The sequence below is a fragment of the Psittacula echo genome (genome assembly GCF_963264785.1).
Source record: "Psittacula echo genome assembly, chromosome: Z".
NCBI classification, from domain to species: Eukaryota; Metazoa; Chordata; class Aves; order Psittaciformes; family Psittacidae; genus Psittacula; species Psittacula echo.
In genome coordinates this window covers 4,629,960-4,646,976 of record NC_137742.1, presented here as the reverse complement: position 1 = coordinate 4,646,976, position 17,017 = coordinate 4,629,960, and the positions used below count along the sequence as shown (strand labels likewise).

At 41.2% G+C, this 17,017-nt stretch overlaps 1 protein-coding gene across 8 annotated transcripts in view; it reads right to left on the bottom strand.

The window, feature by feature from the left end:
- The window catches only part of EPG5 (ectopic P-granules 5 autophagy tethering factor), a 77,688-nt gene that overhangs the window by 5,990 nt on the left and 54,681 nt on the right, over positions 1-17,017 (bottom strand). For 5 of the 8 annotated variants that reach the window (XM_080636673.1, XM_080636675.1, XM_080636676.1 and 2 more), the window contains 8 exons: positions 16,242-16,427; positions 13,432-13,641; positions 13,152-13,296; positions 11,340-11,582; positions 10,342-10,561; positions 8,639-8,854; positions 7,558-7,672; positions 655-6,171 (listed from right to left, as the gene is read on the bottom strand). In XM_080636673.1, the coding sequence (XP_080492799.1) occupies positions 5,989-6,171; positions 7,558-7,672; positions 8,639-8,854; positions 10,342-10,561; positions 11,340-11,582; positions 13,152-13,296; positions 13,432-13,641; positions 16,242-16,427 (1,518 nt within the window). In that variant the 3' untranslated portion in view covers positions 655-5,988. Of the gene's footprint in view, positions 1-654; positions 6,172-7,557; positions 7,673-8,638; positions 8,855-10,341; positions 10,562-11,339; positions 11,583-13,151; positions 13,297-13,431; positions 13,642-16,241; positions 16,428-17,017 lie in introns of those variants that run through there. The other 3 variants (XR_013958665.1, XM_080636677.1, XM_080636678.1) reach the window with 3 other exon arrangements.

Below are 17,017 nucleotides of genomic sequence, written 5' to 3'. Positions count from 1 at the left end.
CCACGCAGGTCTCCTGGCCCTCTTCCTTGACTTCCTACGTGTCGGGATGCTCAGCTCTTGAGCTTGGAATAAGCAATCCTTGAATGCCAACCAACTATCTTGGGCCCCTTTACCTTCAAGCAGCCTTGCCCATGGGATTTCCCCTAGCAATTGCTTGAAAAGGCCAAAGTTTGCCCTGCTAAAGTCCAAGGTTGCAATTCTACTTGCTATTGTACTGGTCCTACCACACAAGATCCTGAATTCCACCATCTCGTGGTCGCTGCAACCAAGGCAGCCCTCAACCTTTACTGCTTCGACCAGACCCTCCTTGTTAGTGAGGATGAGATCCAGCAGCGCTCCTCTCCTGGTTGGCTCATCCACCATTTGGATGAGGAAGTTATCATCCATACACTGGAGGAACCTCCTGGACTGTGGCTGGGTTGCTGAGTAGTCCTTCCAGCAAACATCAGGGAAGTTAAAATCCCCCACGACGACCACGGCCTGTGACTGTGAGGCCGCTCTCAGCTGCCTGTAGAAGGCCTCGTCAACTTCCTCACCCTGATCTGGTGGCCTGTAACAGACACCCACAACAGTGTCGCCCCTGCCAGCCTGCCCCTTAATTCTCACCCACAGACTCTCAACTCGCTCGTCCCCTGTCCCTGGACAGAGCTCAGTACATTGCAGCTGCTCTCGCACATAAAGAGCAACCCCACCACCCCGCCTGGCTGGCCTGTCTTTCCTGAAAAGGACATAGCCCTCCATGACTATATTCCAGTCATGCGAGCTGTCCCACCACGTCTCTTCACTGGGAAAGGAAAGCATAACTTTAAATTACTTGGAGAAGATAACAAGGGAAAATACATAAATAAATAAAGAAATAATAAATACAAGGAAATACTTTAACCCGATCTTTTAGATCCCACTTTAAAATCCCAGCAATGGAAAAGCTACATTTAATAAAAATAGGGAAAGATGCAAAGAGAAAAATGAAGTTATAGCAGACAGCATAGTCATGGACCAGTAAGCTCAGTTTCAGAGGTATCACAAGAAGAGACCTCAGAGATACTAGTTGAACAAACTGAATTGGATTTATAAACCCTTATGGTTTATAGACATAGAGTAATGAGAACCCATTTCTATCTATGTATGGGGTTGGGGTTTGGTTTACAGGATCCTTCTCTTGAAAACTAATTCTGTAACTCAAGCAATTGGGGTCCAAATAAGAAGCATCAGACCTCATTCCCCAAAACCCACCTGGGATGCACAGGTGTGCTGCCAGCAAATGGACAGCACAGAATAGCTGCAACAATTTAGATGTAAGCACTGTTTGACATTCACTTACTTGGCTTCCAGAGCACAGCCCACGTTAAGTGCAGGAAATGGGAGAATAAGGATATCCAGGTACAGGAACCCCACTACACCCCTAGGAGAAACAGAGGAATTAGTTTGCCTGAATCCTGCTGGTCCTCCTAGTGAGAGACCTCCAATCCATCCATCTAAATCCATCTTCAATGGGAAGAGTCTGCTCTCAACCTTTCCATCTCACTACCGGCTGTTCTGTTCTTTGGAAAGCAAAGGGTATGGGAGAGGTGCAGAGGAGAGACCTCATAGCCAGCAGTGGAGTGGATGGAGCCCACTTCAGTGTATGTGCACAACAAAGTGCCTACAGGACAGTGTTGTGGGGAAAGCTCTCATGCCTGTTCTAAGAAATCAGCACAGCCAAGTGCCTCTCAATAGGGGCAACAAGCATGAGGAAATGAGAGGTCCATGTACAGTTGCAGGGGTACAGTCTCATTGGCATGATGGAGATGCTGTGGAACAGCTCACAAGCCTGAAGTGCTGCCGTGGATGGATACAGCCTCTTCAGGAAGGACAAGCTGAGGATGAGGAGCTATCCTTAATGTAAGAGTGCAACAGCAACAACAGGGCACTGTCCAGGGGTGGATGATAAGCCTGCTGACAGCTTACAGGTCAGTGTTGGCAGGTCAGGAAACAGAAGTGATGGTGTGGTAGGTGCCCACTACACCCCAACCAGCCCAGGAGGCATGTAAGGAAGAAGCCCCATGTTGGCAGGTCCTGGTCCTCACCAGGGACTCAAAGCACCACTCAAACCAGTATAGGAGGGACCAAATGCAGCAGGACACATGCCGGGAGGTTTCCAGTACTGTCCTTATCTGATGCCTAATAAATGTGTTCCATTTCATCCTCTTTTTCCTCCCAGTTCACACACAGTCAGGGTTTGGGAGGATTTGGCCATTGCTCTGTTGAGCAGCTCCCATCCCTACACCACCACAGCCCCTGTGGGATGCTGTGGAGTCACACTGCCTAGGAGTAATGTCTCATGTGTCTTGCTGTTAGGCTTCTGGTTTTCCACTCCACTGCCTTAAATTAATGCCACATTCAGCTGTTAGGTCCATTTCCCCATTTGTCCTCAATTTTCTTAATTTATACTTAAGCTGCAGTCCACAGGCAACAATCCAAACCAATGCAACATCTGCTGTGAGGGACAGAAGAGATATTCATTCCTCAACTAAACTGCACCAATTATCCAAAAGGCACGCTTTAAGCTGACATTCCAATTTCATCTCCTTCCACTGCAATCTACAGTGCTAAAATCAACACAAAACTGTTCTCCTTCTGATATTACCTAGTTACATTTATGATGTGAACAAGACCTGATGTGAACAAAACCCTGCAGTTTAGGGTAGAAGGGAGGGTGTGAAGTACCGAGAACATTAAAATCTTTCCAGTAGAACAAGAAGAAACAAGTCATCAATCTTTTGGGCACCATTTACTTGGGCACCACTATTACTTAGGGAGAATAAAACCCTAGGATCTGGTGTTCGTATTTGCAACAGAGAACTGCCAGTGGATCTGTTACTTAACAAAAATGCTCCCCTGTACTCCAGGAAAGCATAGGTTCAGATTTCTTCCACTACCATGGTCACTAAGAAGCCAGAAGACTGGTTTGGTGTGACACATACAGCAAAAGCAGTAGCTCACGGGGAATTCTCCATAATTCTTGGTGATCACCATAGTATTATTTAGAGTACTTTAGCCATGATAAACAAACAATTTTAATCAGAATTATCCAATCAAGAAATGGCAAAAAAAAGGCAACAGTATATTTTCTGTTACTTTTCATAGATACACAGACTGGTTTGTGTTGGAAGGGACCTTAAAGCTCAACCAGTTCCAACCACCTGCCACATGCAGGGACGCCTTCCACTATAGCAGATTGCTCTAAGCCTCGTCCAACCTGGCATTGAACACTGCCAGGGATGAGGCAGCCACAGCTCCTCTGGGCACCCTGTGCCAGCACCCCAGCACCTTCACAGGGAAGAACTTCTGTGTAAGAGCTCATCTCAGTCTCCCCTCTGGCAGGTTAAAGCTATTCCTCCTTGTCCTGTCCCTACAGGCCCTTGTCCAAAGCCTCTCTTTTTAAGCACTAAGTTATTCAGGGAGTTGTTACAATAGTGGTAACAAATGGACATGATGGTGTGTCAGCAGTGTTTGCTGACAGCAGCAACATCTTGCTTTCAGTCCTTCTCATCAGCAAAGCCCTCAGCAAAACTGCTGTATCACCAGCACTGGAGGACACCAGCACTGGAGGCAAGAGTTTTCTCCCACTTCCCTTCACACATTCAAGCTTTCCCTCATTTGGGATAAATACCAAATTCCAGCCTGGGTCAGTTGTGAGCGCTGAAAGAACAGAAAGAGTGCATAGCCCTACAGTCACATTACTACAGAGGTTTGAGGGATTTTGCCAGGACAGAGAAGCATTATTTCTGCCATTACATAAATGAAATTTCTCCTGGCCTCTCGGCACAAAACCAGGCTGTTGTGTCACACACATCAACTCCAGAATGTCAAAGCGAATAGTCTCCAGACCTTCATCAACTGAGCTGGCATTCCACATCATACCTTCCTCTCAAAGAACAATTATTACCTAACTTGAATTCTTCCAGCAAGTTGAATATATCATAGTGCTTGTCACAAATTACTTGACTTTTCATTTTTATTTTGCATGGTTTTTGCAGATATAGCATATTATAAATACAACATTTGTAAAAACTCAACAGCTGAAACAACATCTCATTTGCAAAGTGCATGTCAAACATATATATTTCTGACTTTTTCACATTTTTATGCAACTGATCAGTAACATTAAATCTAATAAAACCAGTTATTTTAAGTCTTTGGGGAGGGGGTGGGAAAGCAGCAGAATGTATTCTTCCAGACATGAATTTTTCAAAAGAGTCTGTTAAAAACCATGCTGCATTGCTATCTGGTTAATATACAGAGGGATGTACATATGTATAGGCTCGTAGATAGAGCAAAGAACTCTAAGACCACATTAAGATAAAGGTGATTTAATGACCCAGCTGGCACAGTTAGCAGAATCTGTAAATAAAAAAAAAAGGTGTTTTCTTCTCCAAGAACACCAGAACAACAGCAACACTTCAAAGCATTACTGACCAGACAGTAGGTAGCACACTTCCTTCCCCTAGTGACCAGAACTAACATTTTAACCATGTGTACCATGTTATAAACATGTACCAACATGATACACGTACCAAGTACCATGTGTAATCGTGTCATAAACATAAAGGCACAATTAATGGAGGAAGAGAAGAGGCAGTCAGCGCTCCTTCGTAGAGGTGTATGGATTGGGACTGCAGGATCATGGGTTACCTCAAATAGATCAGTAATGAAAGGGACAATTGACAAGCAAGTGGGGACACTCACCTTCTGCTTTCCCTGAACAAAAGTGCATCTTATGATCAGACAAGGCAACAAAAACAGCCATTATTCAGCTGAAACAGCAGATTTACAGACTCATGGTTCATGCTTTGGCAACAGAATTTGAAACAAGTGATCACCAACTTCAAAAAAACCTTTTCACAGTGTTCTGCCAGAACATAAACTTACGTGGTGGGTGTCCACCTGCTAAATCAGCATTTCCTAAACAACCAGACTTTCAGGATTAAGGAATCCTTTCTAGCAAAAACATAACTGAATGATCCCCTGCCAGACACTGGAGATCCAGAAGATGTGTCTCAGCATTTAAATCCCCTGACTTAAAAAGAATTTGGCTAGAAGTTACCTGCATTTAATCAAGTAATATATATGCATATTCACTAGTATTTAGAAAATAGGAAAACCCAAAGTTCTTTTTTTAGTTTGTATTTACAGAAGTGAGAAAAGATTGTAAGCATGCCTTCCAACTACAGACTTCTGTGGGATAGCAAGGAAAAAAATTCAAAATTTAAAATACTATTTTTTCCAAATACAGAGATTTCACAAGTCTCCAGACACACTCACATAAGATTAAGTTAGACTGGTTAAGAAAGTCAAAACCTCTTTCATACACAATACTTCACTCACTTTGAACTGGCCTGAGTGATGGCATGCTGGAAAATAAAAAGCACAAAGCAAAAACTTAAGATGCCACAGGATAAGCTTTGCTGGCTAATGATTTGTACACCTATACTCACGTATCCTCCTGCACCATACACAGGAAGATATTCAAGTGTTTTCAGTCAACAAAAACTAAGCAATTCCACAGGCCAACAAATCAAAAAAAAGAAAACACTGAAAATGTGAAAAATTGCCAGTATCCAGTTCCCATTCACATTTCTGACTTGATTAAAAGTGGAAGGTAAAAATTACTTGTACAATAACAACATTCTATGTAAACCAGAATAATTAACATTGGATGATGGGACAAGAGGTCACAGCCTCAAGCTGAGCCAGGGGAGGTTTAGACTGGATACTTGGGAAAATTCCTTCACAGAGAGGCCAATCAGGCATTGGAAGAGGCTTCCCAGGGCAGTAGGAAGTGCCCTGGGAACCATCCTTGGAAGTGTTCACAAACCGTGCAGATGTGGTCATGTGGTTTAATGGTAGCCTTGGCAGTCCTGGGGTAATGGCTGGACTTGCTCTTCAAGGTCACTTCCAACCCAGCTGATTCCATGACTGTATGATGACTCTGTGAGCTCAGCGCTGCTACCGTATGCTATCCAAATAACGCACTTCTGGATACAGAGTGTTAATAAGGAGAGCCAGAAGATTATTGCAATCTCGAAGACAATGTTCTGGATGCTTGATGAACAGAGAAGCCTGGGAGAGCTGCTCTTGATAATCCATATATTGTTTGTTTGAGGCCATAGATCCAAGAACACTCAGTGCCTATAGATACAAGGGAAAATTCTGTTAGCTGTGACTACTTTGGTCCACAACAAACCAGTTTGTAAGCCACTGTATGCAGAATTCTACTAGAAGATCCTTATGTGCCAGAGAACCTGGAGTATTCATAACACAACATTTGTAAAATGCGAGCACATAGAAGTGTTTCAAATCAACTCACGTTTTTCAAGCTGTTCACTCCCTGAAATCAATACAACTGTTCAATCAGGGCTTGTTAGGAACTATAACCTGTCAAATATTACTAAATATACTATTATTACTAAATATATTACTATTATTACTAGATATATTACTAATATACTATTGTTACTAAATATGTATTATTAAATATACTGTCAAATATTTACTTCATGAACTCAAAGACACAGTTTTAAGGAAATTGCACCAAAGTACAAACTGCAACACACTTAACTGTTCGCTTCTTCTGAACATCTTACTTTCATGAAAGTATTGTTTTGCTCCCATTAATAATATTTCAGAGACAATGCCAAGTTAGAAATTGTATGTAAAAGAGCCTATGCTGGCAGTACCAGTCCGGGGAAACATTGGAAATATGTCTGGACAAGGTTCATGAATTTCTGAGAGAAGACAAGTTGTACCAAGTATGTTACTTTGCTTTGGTTTCTAATCAACTCCTCCTTCCTCTTCTCATGCACTTAGTGATACAACAACACGGTGAGTGCACATGCTAAAGAAATAATGTTTATTTGTCACAGGGCTTTTAAGCCCTGATCTCATATAAACAAATGTTAGTGTGAACGTAGCTCCGCTTTATCACTCACAAGCAGTGCAATCACAGCAGCATTGTTTTTTCCTGTTTGCTTTGAATTCCTTCCATGTGCTATGCTCCAAATGTTCTGTTTACAGACACAGTAAGTTCACCTGCATCTTTACAGCATGTAAGACTAGAAAATGATGCCTTCATATTAATACACAATGCTGTATAAACAGTTTTACCTAGGATCACTTAAGCTTAAGGCTCAGACACACAGTCCCGCTACCAGAGTTAAGCAAACTCACATCATCACCTGGTCTATGCTGCAGCTGGCCTCGTCTCTAGCAAATTCCAAGATGATGTTTTGATGTATGGCAAAACAACACACAACACACAAAAAGCTCACGATACACCCCCTTCCCTGAGACAATAAATGGAAGCCACAACCTGTTTCTGAAATTCAGAATTTAGAGCCAGGAGAAAAGCAGTAGCAAAGAAAGACTGAGGGCATTCAGTGTCAAACAAAATTAACAAGCTGAGAGCATGATTTAGCTTGAAGGAATGCTTGTAGTGACTCTTACAAGCTTTAACCCACAAGCTGAGCAAGCACACAAAGAAGGCATGTCAATAAGCCAGCAACTGGCACACACTACCTGCTGGGCCTTCAGCGACAGCTTTGGCTCTGACCCTGCTTTCAGGCGGACTTGACCCTCTGCAGGAATCTGCACCAGGAGGAAGGCTGACAAACTGCGGACAACCACCCGAAACCTTGTATAGGGAAAGGACAGAGAGAGAAGGTGGTATCAAATTTGCAAGTCCTCCAACAGCAGACAAACTGAAGTTCTATCCCATGAGGCATCTCTTTGAGAAACACAGTAATGGCTTTAGAGAACCTTTTTCTAAATGCATTAGAAATAAATGCATCACTTTAATATATACATAATAGGATCTTATACATACTAGAGGACAATAAAATACCATACATATGAAATATTGTATCTATACCAAGATTAACTAAAGACCTCAGGTCAGATCTAAAATACTTCTTCACTTCTCAGCCTTTGAAACATTCTTATCACCCAAAACAGAGTTAACAAGACTAAGATTTCAGGGCACTTTCAACAAGACTGCATCACAGAAGGTTTTTATAAATAAAGTGTTATCTTTAGGTACTGTGTTGAACTGATGTTCCACAAACATTTTAAGTATTTTTTTGTAGCATTCTTTCTAAGGTGAACTTGATCTTAATACCTAATAACCAAACTTGGTGCCTCTCTTTAGAAGGTAAAGTGAGTAACAGACAAGCACATAATTCTTTGAGTTTCTCTTAAGATTTCAAACACCTCCAGGGTAAGATGGAAAAGGCAATGTGCATATGATCATATAAAATTCTTGTGAGGACAATTCAAATTATCTTCTACAGATGAGGTGGAAGTATCTTCCTCTAATAAACAGTCTCTCTGTAAACTTTGCTGAGATGGACATTAAGCCAGAATCACAAAACACTGCATTTTCCTTCCATTTCCACTGCAAACTTTGCAGAAGTTCATATTCACTTCCTAACAAGTTTAAAACACGTGTACCTTTTTTTCTGTGATGGGCCCAAACAACTTCATAGATTTGGGCACAGCATGCATTCAGAACGTCTTTTGACATTGTACTGTGCAGTCTGGATCCAGGCTGCAGTTTTTTAACATGATGACTCAAATCAATTGATTTACCTTCAGCCCTTACCTGGGTGACAAAGGAGACCTCCTGCCTAGCCCGATAGCACCAAGTATTCCGGAAGCCAGTCTCTCTTCAGCCAGCTGACTCTGCCTGCCCTGGATTGACAGCAGTGTCTGAATGACAGATTCAATCAGAACAGTGTCATCCTGCTCCATCTGAATCAAGGCTAGCTGCATGGCTTTATGCCACCAAAGAAACAACTTTGCCTCTTCCTTTGCTGAGCTTTAGGTAAGATTTAAAGAATAAAATAAAACAAAATATGAATAAAAAAGTCAGATGCATTGGTTAAGAAGTTTGCATCTCTCCCCATTATGCTCATGAAGAACCCAGATGGTTAACTAATGACAGCTTATTATAGTTACTTATTATATATATATATATAAAACTTATTATAGACAGTTACTATATGAAAACAGCATAACTATACTACCACCAAACACTATACTGCTGTAACTGCTGTTGCTATGGATATGATGCGCACATCAGCTAGCACATTTTAAGGGTTTATAAAAGGACAAAGAACAATGCTTCCTTTAAAGTTTTACAATTTAGAATAGATTATATTGCAGCCATAAGTGGATTTAAACTTGTCTAAGACTTGGCATAAAAGGAATGAAGCTGTATCTCTACCCTCTTTTCTCTACTTACCAATAAAACATTTTAGGAAGCACTAGCTATTGTTTCCACAATTTAGACTTTTGATATGATCATGCAGAAAAGGAAACTGAAGATTTTTGTTAAGCAAAGCACAAAGTAAAGTTCCCCCCATGATATTTTTATTCTTTCCAAAACAGTCTGCAGTTTAAGTTGACAAGCTCAGATTTTCCACATAAAGCATCAGCACGAGTTTCCTGCATCAGACTATCTTCACATTACTTCACCCAGTGATTTCCCACCCCAGGCACCCTCAGCTTTGATGTTTACAGCAAGGTTTAATTTGCTGTGTACAGTGGCTTTGCTGCCTCCTTCACACTTTGGCAATCGAATTACTATGGTACCTAGAACAGTGAAGGGATTCTTTGGATTTCCAGAAATAGTAGGAATGTATATTTTCCCAAAGTATTCCTTCACAGCAAACATTAATATTAGCAACATTAATATGAAAAAATATTCACCAAATTCTGGCAATTTCAGCAGCAACTGTAGATACAGTTGTTACATACTTTAAGTACAAGGTATTATTATTATAACCCCAAAGCTATTCATCCTTCCGCCCCAGAAACCTGTTATCTAGCAAGTTGTTTTACAGGTCCCTAACTCTGATTCACTGAGTCCAGATGTTGTTCAGTTCTGCTGTACAGTCCCCCATTAAGCAGTTCTGATCACGAGGTCTCAGAGCCAAACTGAGTATTTAGCACGTAACACATCTCACTTAGTGGACATTATGGGAAGTGAAACCCACAGTGATTCAGAGTTTGCTTAAAGTCATTTTAATTCAGCGCAAATTCAGGCTGCCATTGAAATCAAGTTTCTCTGACTGAAAACTGACTCAAACTGCACGAGAAGTGTTCAAGTAAAATTCCTTCTCCTGTTTAACCACAACAACTGAGGTTGGATAGACTCCGTAAGAGTGGATATAGAAGGACTTGCCATTTCATTCAGCAGCATGGTAAAAATAACCTAATTAACCTGGCTACCTAATTATACTGCCTCTACAACGACAGCCTAATTAAAAGTTAAAGTATATTCAGAAGCCTTGAGTTTTCTACCTTGGGTACACTTGTTCCAGCCATTTGCTGATGGTTAGCAGGATCTTCATTTCATTGGTAAGAGTCTGATCAGTGTTTAGGCACTGCAGCAGGTAGACATATAGGGTCAAGTAGCTTCCTAAAGACAGACACTCCTGTAGGAATTCTTCCATGGTTAGCTCAGGAACCTGGAGGGAGGCAAGTATAGGGCCCCAGCCTAAATCCTGGTGGTGAGGAGAATCTGTAAATAAAACAAAAGAACAGAACAAAGAGTGCGTGAGAAAGCAGCACTGTATTCCTGTAACACAGAATTTGGGCTGGTTTAGCTATTTTCCAGGTAATCAGCTCGCCATGCTACTCTGATGGAGACAAAAGAAAAAGTCCACTATCATGTGGCACCTCCTCGAGGCCAAGGCAAGATACTTTCCCAGCATTCAGTCAGGATTAAATTCAGGAATTTTAACAATGGAATTTTAAATCTTTCCTTCAGGTGTACTGAAATCTGATCACACAAAATGTGGAAGAAACCAAAATGCGGTTCCACAAGGATTACATAAGCAGGAAGGGAGTGGGGAATCACATCAAAAAAACTCTCAGAATTTTACCGATCAAGACTGGTTTCTTCTTAAATTAGCCTGTAGAACACTAGAGGAGGGGAAAAATACTTGTTTTGTTCTCTTGGGATGATTCCTTGTTTCTAAAAGGTCTTCTCCTTTAGCTGGAAAAATGGCAACTATTACACAGAGCAAACTGATTTTCAGAGAGACAGGTATGGTTCTTAAGAAAACACAATTAGAGCAGTTGCAAAACTCAAACCACGATGGTTTAACTTCTCTCTATCCAGCTTTGGGAGCCATCAGATCCAAAGAAAGTGGCTTTGATTACGGAAACCAGATTAAAACCCAGTTCCAGTGCTACATAGAGTGAAGCTCTAAGTATTCCAGATGATTTGTATTCCATGGGCATCCAAGACTAATCAAACTTTTCGAGACAAGCAGCAGTAGAAGACAGGCTCCCACCTTCACTGAAGTAAGCAGTGATACAGGCTTCTGTTGTCTCTGCCATGTGCCGCACAGAGGCCAGGCTCTGACATGCTGCTGTGAGGAGAGGCATTGCCAGCAACCCGTGCACTTTGCTGTCAACCCACTTTCGCAAGCTCCCTCGTAGAGACTCAGCAGTTGTCACTCTAGAATTGTTCATCATCATCAGTGTTTCTGTGAAGAGGCTGCTGAGGGCCATGTGACGCATTTGCAGGTCCATATCTGAAAGTCAGATAGTTTCAGAAAGATATGGGACTGAACACTGGGATTAGCAGGAAATCCTGAAAAGCATGAGGGGATTGTAACATTTTAGGGCTCGTGTCTGTTATATCTTAAGTTGAATAATCTAAAATCTTGTTTGTTTCACTCTAAGCTGTGCTTTAAAATGTTATTTTATACCAGAGTTCATCTTGGAGACTGTAAACATGCTTTATCATTCAATTTATTTGCACTGTAGTCTTAGTAAAAGACCCTACGTGAAAGATGGGCTCCAGTGTACTCTGCTGTGTGGCTTTATTAGGGGTCTCTCTGTCTAATGAATGATGAACTACCTCGAAAAGGGAAGAAACTGCAAGGAATGGGGGTCTTACTGCCATTTTGTAAATGCAGGCAGGGAATTGAGGTGTGTAATGAGCAAGGGGGTTTTCCCAGTACCTAGAGAAAGTGTTCAGTGGAGAAGCTGAATTTGGGTTCCAGTGTCTATGTACTGAAATGGTTCTCTTGGCCTCAAGGAGGTGCCCCAGAGCCTCTTCCAAAAACTTCTGCCGGCCTCCTTCATACCTCACAGAGAAGCTAAATCTTACACACACCACGGCTTTTGTGCCACTGCACCAGTGACCCTCCTGCACTGCACAGTCTGGCTGAGCAAGACAGAGCATTCTCTCTTTCAGCCCTTAAACACATAGAAGCTTGTGCAGGGATTCATGAAACAGATCTGTACCTCTTACACTAGAGCTCCTGTCTCGTCCAGAGTATCTCAGCTGCAAGAAGCATCAGCAGCAACAGCAAGCCTTCACTTCTCTTCAAGTCACAAAGAATTTTACTGATTATGGGGGTATCCTACAGAGCTTCTCTAAGTAGCAATACAAGTAGTGAAAGAGACAGTTCTCACTCTCACAGACTTTCAGACACTTCCTGTTCACTCTTGCTAGCACAGCCGTATGAATAATGGACAGGAAGAGACACGACTTCTGACTTGCTGTGTAGTACAGCAAGACAGCTGATTTCACCTGAAGTTTTGGTTTGACAGAGGAAACTCGGGCTGGTATTAGTAATAGAAATGAGACGGATACAAATGCCGTAAGTGTGGACACACCATACTACTGGTGTACATCAATACCATCCTCCTACTTCAACAGTCAGTTTTCTAAACTGCACAACAGGTTGGAACTCTTTTCTAGAATCCCACCCCTGAGGGACACTGAGAGTAATTGTGTCATCCTTCCTTTTAATAAAGAGGCAAATAAAATTAAAAAAAAATATTAAAAAACTAGAGAACACAAAATAGACTCCGTTAAGCTCCTGTATATTGGTCAATTTTTTTCTCACAACATAACCCCTGTTTCTAGTTTTGGTTCTGTCACTTTTAACAGCTCTATAGGCTAACATTCATATTTATGTGTTGTGCTAATATACCACCTATATATACATCAAGGCAACATGCCCTGCTGCGGAAAAAGAAGACACTAGAGTAATGCAAGTAATTACACAGTCACAGTGTTCAACAAGCCATGCAGTAGAATAAGGGATCTTGACAGCTTTAAAGTAGTTTGCCACTTCTTTAACACAAACCTGGAGGATTAAAGATGACAACGTCATCTAGCAACTTAGACATTTCTTGTTCCAGAACTGCAAGAGTAATCTTTCCACTTTGTTCTAAGATGCTGAGAAACTGAACCACCTGGCGAATGTATGCTCGGCACTTCAGTGTTGCATCCTGTTAAATGAAATTTAAATAAATTAGGAAAAAAAGATCATGCCTAGAACTCTTTCCACGCTCTATAATATACAAAAGCAGAACACGTAAATGACAAGAATAGCTCAGAGACACTGCAAATCCAGTTCAACTTACAAGGTGGATGTGACTGTCTGAAGATGCACCAAAGCCTGCTGAGATTTTCAGGAGCTTCACGATCAGTTCAGCTGCAGCATCCTTAGCAAGGATAACAGAGGGAGGGTAGTGACTGTTGCAGTAGCTGATGATACTTTGGTAAGACGAAATTCCCACAAGCTGCCAAGGTAGTGAGCTGGTCTGTCCAAGAAGATTCATGAGTGGTGATTCCTGAAGATTTAAAGACACTTGTCTAAGCTCAACCTTCTTCAGTGTTTAAAATTAACATTCACAGTACTCAGTACCAGAAGGAAGCCCAGACTCCAAAATTCGAAGGAGATGGAGCAGAAACCCAACAGAAACAGATGACCACTGGGAGTCTGGCTCCTTATGCAAGCAGAAAGCCAGTCCATACATAAGAGTACCCAGGCTGCTGCTGCAGCTCTAACGAAGCTCAAAAGTCAGTGAGCGACATTAAAATTTAACATGTAAAGAGCCAGAAAGAAACGAAGACCTACAAGATAAAGTCACTTCAGCAGAGGTTTAAAAAAGGCATTAAAAGTAATTTTAAAAAACCTAAGTCCACAGTTGAACCACGGCGAGAAGCCATGTCCCTCAATTTTCCTCAGTGAAACATCTTCCAACCTGGGGTCCTTCTCAAGTGCTTATTTTCATAAATACCATCCTGAACTGTACAGCAGCCTACAGTGTCCACAACTCACACTGGCAGTGCAAGTACACAGCTCTCTATAAGCAGCAGAGAGTATAGCTTCATTTATCATCCTCCTCTCATGGGTTCATACACATCTGCAATGTAAAAGGGGCCACCCTAGACACTGAGAAGCACCAGAATTCCACATTATATAATGCCCAAATACTGGAGTTGTGCTGACACACAACCTAGAGATTGTAACAATCCAGAACTAACCCAAATTAGACTACATCAACAAGAATGTGACTCTGGTATATCAAGTACTTCTCAAGTTTCTCATACACTGGAACATAGGGCTGAGAAAGTTTGAGGCTTAGGTCAAGGTGTCACAGGAGCCTCCTGGGAGGGAAAAGACAAGTGATGGGCTGTGTCAGTTTAACACACTGCGGGAGGCTACGAGGGAATTCCTGAAGCTGACTCACACGATGTACAAACAGGTATCTTTTGAAGCTTTAGAAACTTCTGACAAGCAAATATATTCAGGTCAAAGCATGTGAACTCTGGTAATTTTCCTAAAGTGGAATACAATGTTGATCAAAGGCTGCTGGTGGCATCTTGACACAGCATCTTGTAATGCCTCAGAGGAAATAGACAATGGAAGACACTGCAATTAGAGAAAACCTGGCAGATGTGAAATGGCCTTCTTGAAGATTACCCAGTCCTTTTGCAAGAGTCCTCCAGAAGCAACAGACTGAGATTGTGACAGATTTACCCACACAGAGCTCTTAGCAAAACCGGGGTTTGGAAAGTCCATCCTAGCACCCAATGCTTCTCTTTCCTATTCCAATAATTCAGAAATACACAGGTGAATTCAGAACTACTGGGGAAATAGGAAAAGCACTGAGAAATCAGAAACTATCAAATTCCCCTTCAGAGCAAGGGAACAAGAAAACTCAACCTACAAATGAAGTAATTTGTCCCCAGTAACTCAGAAGTAGTCAGTGCCAAGCTTCTTAAAAGACGTATCTGGTCTTCAAGGTGTTGTTACATCATTGTTACTTGTCATCACATCATATGGAGTTAGAAGGGAAGCATTTTAAAGTAAAATATAAATGCTTGTAAAGGCACTTCTGTTAAGAACTGAACAATTACAGAAAACATATTCAAGCAGACAAATATTTTCCTTTTAGACAGCAATTAAAAAAACCTACACCAGATGAAGGGCTACTCCTAACCTCACAGGGACTAATCCCATTGCTGAGTTGTGCTTAACACAAGAAATTGGAAGTACTTGTCGTACAGTACTGGAATACCAGCACTGAAGATCAGGTTGGAAAATACCACAAACATGCACACAGTAAGGCACAGAGCCAGGTATAAGCTTTTCATAAGTGGATGAGTCCTTACCATCCCTCTATACATTCATGTTTGCCACTCAGAAAAAACAGCAAGGCACAGTGGAGATTTACGTGACTGGCTATGACAGAATAAACGTGATTCAGTGATCTTCCCCATTCTATCCACAGGCACAAACACCAGTCAAAGCTGCTCCTGCACTCATGTCAGCAGACTACCTGAATCAAACCAGGCAGACCCATATACAGGTGCACATAACATGTACACATATATATGCACATGTATGATATATGCATATGTAAATTTTTGCTAATACTGCTTCTGCTTTGCATGTGCTTATAAGTAATGCTCTCCAAAACTGGGAAAGAAAAAGGAAACACACATTTTAACTAAAGACTGGCTTAAGAGATAAGAAAACTATATGATGGAGCATCCCAGACTTAAAAATGGAAGGTAAAACAAGTGCACAGTAGCTTTGTTTAATAATAATGATTTTTTTAAAAACTAATGAAACTAAGATACTTACTTGTTCTTTCCAAAGCCTAGAGAGTTATTTTGTAACTCCAGGAAGCTGTTTGCACCAACAGAAGTTTTTTGAAATGAACAGCAAGCAGTTCTTGTTCTTTTCCCCACAAGTTATACAAAATGCTTTACACATAAGGAATTAGTCTTGGCCATCTCTGGAAGACTATTTGGGGTATTTTACCTATGCAAAAACCCCTTCTGAGTTAGTAATTCTGCAAGTGAGGCACAATCGTACTTGCCCTTGCTAGCAATTATTATTCTTCTGAGACAGGCAGGTATGAACCTTTCCAAAAATTACCTCTTTGCCTGTAAGTTGTTCCTCCTTTGCCAGCAGGACCATCATATACAGCAAACAGACAATCATGCTGTGAGTCTGAGGATGAGGGTTAGGATTCCAGGCATCAGAGAGGACACTGACCCAGTTTATTTCACATAACACATAACCCAAGAATAGGAAACAACTCTTCGGGCTGCCTCTTTCAATCTAGGAAGGACAAATGAAAAAAGGCATATAAAAACCAAAGTAAGATTAAATACTTTCATATTTTTCAGTAGCCACAGCAGCATTTTATGTCAGCAAAGGAGAAGATAGATGTACTTCTCCATCATTTTACCCCTCACCTGAGGAGTTGCACATGTAACTGTCTAAGCCTCTCAGATAATCAATACAGAACACCAAGCTACTGCAAGCCAGAAAGAATTAATTTATTACAAACTCTTAGCTGTAATAAAGCCTGTTTAGAACTGCATGAAGAACCCATCCCAAACAGATAAGCAGTAAATCCCGGAGCATTTCCACACCCATCTCCAGTTTTACATTGTCTCAGGCAACTTGGAAGTGAGAACAAAATGACAACAGTAAAATATGTTAACTCTAACTAAATACATATTAAATATAACCCAAGCAATTCTATGATTCTATATATGTAATGAGATATTAGATAGAGCAATGTCAGATTACAAAGACTGCCAGCTTTACAGCGCCACACAACTTTGTCTAACACTCAATAGCACTCTTTTACAAAAAATCAATCACAAAATGAGCAGTTGTGAATGCTACAAACTTTAAAAGCT